Source organism: Gavialis gangeticus, unplaced genomic scaffold (assembly GCF_001723915.1).
Source record: "Gavialis gangeticus isolate Ggan-Ray unplaced genomic scaffold, GavGan_comp1, whole genome shotgun sequence".
Lineage (NCBI taxonomy): Eukaryota > Metazoa > Chordata > Crocodylia > Gavialidae > Gavialis > Gavialis gangeticus.
Window position 1 is genome coordinate 38,061,179 of NW_017728997.1, and position 5,493 is coordinate 38,066,671.

The 5,493-nt window shown below is 46.5% G+C and overlaps 1 protein-coding gene across 3 annotated transcripts in view; it reads right to left on the reverse strand.

Annotated features, from left to right (window-relative positions):
* The window catches only part of MKRN2 (makorin ring finger protein 2), a 24,489-nt gene that overhangs the window by 18,699 nt on the left and 297 nt on the right, over nt 1-5,493 (reverse strand). The window contains exons 2-4 of one of the 3 annotated variants that reach the window (XM_019505079.1): nt 5,304-5,432; nt 4,102-4,280; nt 2,261-2,565 (exon numbers count right to left, since the gene is read on the reverse strand). In XM_019505079.1, the coding sequence (XP_019360624.1) occupies nt 2,261-2,565; nt 4,102-4,280; nt 5,304-5,432 (613 nt within the window). Of the gene's footprint in view, nt 1-2,260; nt 2,566-4,101; nt 4,281-4,605; nt 4,683-5,303; nt 5,433-5,493 lie in introns of those variants that run through there. The other 2 variants (XM_019505082.1, XM_019505080.1) reach the window with 2 other exon arrangements.

Genomic DNA, 5,493 nt, shown 5'->3' on the forward strand with positions numbered 1-5,493 from the left:
AAAAAAAAAAAAATCACTCCACGTTTGTACAGGGCTGGTATCTTGTAAACTAGAAACAGGCTTGTGAGGAGAAAGAAATGAGTACACGTACATCTATTTCTGTAAAGGGCTTAGTCCATACACTTCTATGTAACAGCCAGAAAACAACATTTGTTAACTATTCTAGCACTCAAGAGAACATTGGATTTTACCTTGGATTTTAATGTGGTTTTGGGATTCAGGTTTGTTTTTTTGTTTTTTGTTTTTTGTTTTTTTTAAAGTCAAACACTGAAAAACCTAAATTCCGTAACACTTACCAAATGACACCCATGATTCATCAGCAGAACAGAACCTTCAGAGCAACACACAAGCCTCTGCCACCCAAGTTAACTGATGGTAGGGTGTACACTGACACCAACTTAAAAAAGGGAAGGAAGACCAGCTACTTCAGAGATGCAGCTGCTGTTACACTGTGAGCTCATCTACACATGAAATTAATTTGACAAAAACTCTGGTACAATTCACACCAGAATTTATTGCTCTCTTGCACAACGTTTACATGTGCACCCAAAAATCACAGCATGTTGAAACAGGGTGGAGCAGCCCTGGCTGGCAGGAAGCCCAGGGCGGGGGGCAGCCTGCCAACCTGGGGCTGCTCCAGTGCAGTTAAGGGCTGGCTGGGGCACAAGAGTGCTACGGTGTAGGGCTAGCCGGCAGGCAGCCCCAGGCTGTAGCACTCTTATGCCCCAGCCAATCCCAATCAGCATTTATACATGCATTGTGGTGAAGTAAATAACTCCGCTGTAAGATAGTACTTCTGTTAGGCAGTACTATCCTAGGGCAGAGTTAATTAGTTTACTCCAGCCTAATAGCACCACATGTATGCTTTAGTGTGGACCTAACTGGTCAGATCTGCAGTAAGTGTCTCGTGTGGATGCACCCTGTAGCAGTTACCCCTGTATTAAACCTGGAGCAATACAAATGTAGCAAACCCACTCCAGCTTTGACCTGAATTCATCCACTTGTATCACTAAAGGCTCATGCATACATAACAGTTGCAGATTAACACCTGCTGCTTTATGCTTGCCTTTTGAAGCTGCTGAAAGTATATGTTCTTCCAAAACCTGACAGAAGATGGCCATTATGGACCAGCAGCAGAGGGGGGAAAGATGCTGCTAACGCATTTGACAATATTTGAGATCGGCAGAGCAATTACGAGACCCAAGAACCTCAAGTCTGATTCCAAGTCCCAGAGGCCTGTATTTCACTGCTTACACTCCTACCCCTTCTCCCTCCAGCCTTCGCCGGTCCTAGGTGTCCTCCTCTTCAATCCTCTTCCCCTGCCCACCCCCAAAGTACCCACCACTTACTTGCCTTCATCTCTATTCCACACCCCAGTCCTCGTCTTTAACACTGACGTAAATACATATCCCCACGGGGATGAGAACCTTATGTGCCACTGTAATTAGACAGTAGCAGTTACAGAGGTCTACACAGAAGTAAACTGAACACAGCCTACAGTTTTAGTTGGATTGAGACTGGATAGCTCAAAAAAGCAGCCACAAAATGGACCAACGTTCCTTAGATTAAATACAGTCAAGACTGGTAATGATGGGAAGTTACCCATCCAGCAGCATTTCAGTGGCTGTAGGCAACACCCAGTTGTCTTGGGTGAGCACAATCTGGGAGAAATAGTTTACGAGTTTCCAGAGGTGACTGTAAGCATCAAACAGGAAGGACAGTCCAACTTTTATAAAGAATTAAATTAAAAGAGCAATAGAAATTTATGCTAGTACATGCTGCAATTGGGATTTCAATGTTCAGGGTTTCCAGTATGATGGCAATGAAATCCCCCTGCTGAAATGCAGTAAAAACAAAATATATTTAATGGTATAAACAGGAAATCACCAGTTTGGCTCTCTTAATAAGACTACAAACAATTTAACTTATGTTTCATGATTCTTGTTCAATTACATTTGCAAAATTCACACTGTATTTAGTAGTTAAAACCATGGAAAAAAAGTGTGCAGAAAAATTATACTTATATGACAGAAGCCACACAATACAGGCAAAGCTGAACAGGTGGCAAGACTATAACAGCTGTAACTCTAGCACTGCCTTAGCAAATCTGAAATCTGAGTTCAAATGCCCCAGGCTATGTGTTCTTGTAGACTAGTCCTTGTAAACTAGAAACAGGCTAGTAATGTTTCTAGTATTCAAATGCCCCAGGCTAGAATTTTATGGTGTTTCAGAGTCATCTTAAAATACTGTTAATCTTTACCGTCTCATGAGCCTTCCTTTGCTCCTGATCGAAGGGATGAAGCACTTGCAATCCACAGATCTCACACACCGCTCCATGGAGGTAAGGGCACTGGTCACCAAACTGGCATGCCCCAGCAGCTGCATAGGGACACAGCTGCTGTCCATCAGCAGAGGAACTTCCAGGCATTGGATCTTCCAGCCCAGTGCAAATAGCTTCTAGATATGAATGGGGCTTCATTTCCAGATCATCAGTTTTGTCACTGCAACAAGCCAGGTCACTTGCTGCACTGAGTCTCGTCTTTTCTTCATTCAAACTACGTAAATCTTAAAAGAAAAAAGCACAATATATTGAATGATCATGAAGGCATAAAAGCCACAAAGGAACCTCTCTTAAATACAAAGGCTACCTGATCAATTAAAGGGTTCTGTTTAACCACAGCCCTCTCACCAGCTGAATCCACATATATAGCTCCTTCTATGCCTAAACTCAGCAGCATTTTACAATCAAAATTATATACTGCAAAGCCTGAAAATACCAGGTATATACACATTTTGAACTGCTTTCAGACTTGCACTTGAAGCAAGGCTAAAATCCTCCTGGTTCTTAACTAAATGAATGAATAAATGTGTTCTCCACAATTGCTTCTCTTGGCAATTCAGGGGCCAGCTGCATTTGTGTGCCCATAAAGAACTGCTCCAAAACAGATTTCCCTGACACTTTTTGGAAATTTCCCCTCTGAATAACATTTTGTAAAAAAAAGACCTGGTATTACTAGAAACTTCTGATTTTGCATAATATCTCAAATGCAGTACATACAGATTGGCTGCTTAAGACCTGGAAAAAAACCCCAGCTCTTTACTTTCAGCTCAGTGCAGCACATGCCCAGAAGAAACACTGCATTAATTTGACCCAGCTTGCCCAACGTCTGTGTAGATCGTGCACTTTAGCAGGGCTTTTTGGTACTTTTATCTAATAGCTGATTAAATCAGCCATTAATTAGATAAAAGTGCCAAAAAGCCCCACTGAAGTGGCGCAGTCTATACAAACACTGGGGAGCTGAGTTGAACTAATGCACTTCCTTCTTCTGGTCAATGCTGGTTTTCTGGGTTTTTTTCCATGTCTGTCAGCAGCCATTATGTCACGCTTTCACCATGAACTCCCAAAAGGAATTTTATTGGAATTTTATTGCTGAAAGGAAAAGGAGACGGACAGATTATGTTCTGGTCACACACACAGTTCCGAAGCTGCCACCCAACTTCTTCAGCATCCATCAAGGTTCAGCCCAGAGACCCCGCCAAGATGGGCTGAGCAGCAAGTGGCCTGGGGCACTGACAGGGTAGGGCAATTGTGCAGGGCTGAGAGAGGAAGAAGGAAGATAACACAACACTGCAGCCTCACAACGGATAGTGCAAGCAATATGGAGAAGGGAAGGGTTTATTTATGGTGGACCTGGGGAGACCAAGCTGGGTACGCACGTAGGAATAGAGGACTGCTGAGAGCGGGAGCTTGACCCCCATTCTGCAGCATTAGGCAATGCAGGACTCCCCTAGTACTTGTACCCAAGTATACTGGGTCAGTCCTCCAAGTGCTAATCCCCCGGCACCACCCCAAATCCCTGCTCATGCCTTGGAAGATGGCAGGAAAGGACCACATGGAGACACAGAAGAATCATTTGGGGAATGCATGGAGCAGAAGAAAAGTTTTCCCCTAGAAAAGTTAACAGATGTAAGCATTTGCAGAATTATGTTACAAAAAGTAACTGCATCTGCTTGGGCATCTATAAAATGGAAGAGACAAGGAGAGGAAGGGAAGCAATAAAACTACTAGCTTCAATAAGCATAGTAACTATTTCAACTCACTTCTGTCCCTCAGCACTAGTGTTTTCTTTTCACGCTTGCCAGGTTCACGTGTTTTGCTCTTGATTACAGGTGTGCTATGCTCGGATGGAGGGTTTGGGCTGTGGAGCACTGGTAAAGAGAGGCTGGGTGGTGCAATGCCCACTGCACCACTAGGAGCAGGAAGCCTGGTATGATCATATCTAAAAAGAGAAAGCAAAGTAAAAGTTCGTGCTACAAGGACTAAGCTCTGGTTGAAAGCATAATTAGGATTGTTCGGGAAACTACTGGACTCCACACAGACAGTCCAGACTGGATCACTCTCATATCCCCCCCTGCCCATACATTATGCCAATGAAGCTTTACGTGCAGGTGTAGCAACAGTCCCCCATACTAGTCTAGATAGCAGTCAGGAAAACTGTTCCTCCCAAGGTGGGGGAACCGAAAATCCTGCCAACATCCTGTACGAGGTCCCCTCTCATACCACCTGCTCAGATGAGATGGGGCTGCATTCCCCCAGTGATGTACTTCTGTACCATTTGCTCCAGTTCCTCTTTGCTTCTGGCGATATTAGTTAAGATGGCAAGTCACTGAATCATAGAAAAGCAGGGCTTGAAGGGACCTCCAGAGGCACCTAGTTCAACCTCCACTTGAGGCAGCATCATTCCTATCCAAACCATCCCATACAAACCATAATCTAAACTCTGTGTAAAACTACCCTCAATCCTGACACAACACACCAAACACCTGATTTGCTGTAGGCAAAGCAGGGGAATCACGTCAGCCAACGTCCTGCGACTACAAAATACTGTGAATATATGCTCAAGAGGCCCTGGGTAGAGGCTGAGCCCCTGCTACAGAGGAAGACAAAAGCCCCCACAGCTCGGGCCAATCTGACCACAGGGTAAAATTCCTTCCTGACCCCAAATATGGTATCACTCTGGCTAGCAGGTCTTGTCCCTCCGCTCAAGGCCAGGAACCTCTGGCTTTGGTCCCAGCAGGAGTACTGGCACAGCCCCGCCAAAATCCACAGCCTGGGCTGCAGCTAACACCAGCGCCTCTGAGGGAGGCTTAACTCCCAACCCCCGGCGCAGAAAGGGCACAAGGGGGCAGGCGGCGAGGCCCGGAAGGCCGGAAATCCCTGCAGCGCGGAGCACAGCTCGGGCCGGGCCGGGCCAGCCCTGCCGGACCGGGCCAGGCCGTGCAGGGACCCCGCGGGCGCTCACCTGCAGCGCGCGCCGTAGGCGCACTGTCCCTTCTGGTAGAAACGGCAGACGGCGGCTGCGCGGCTCGCGGACAGGTCGTGGGAAAACAGGCAGCGGCTGCCCTGGCGGCACACGCCATGCACGTAGTACCTGCGGGCGGGAAACGGGAGCCGTCACACGCCGGCCGAGGCCGCAGGAGCCCCTCTCACAG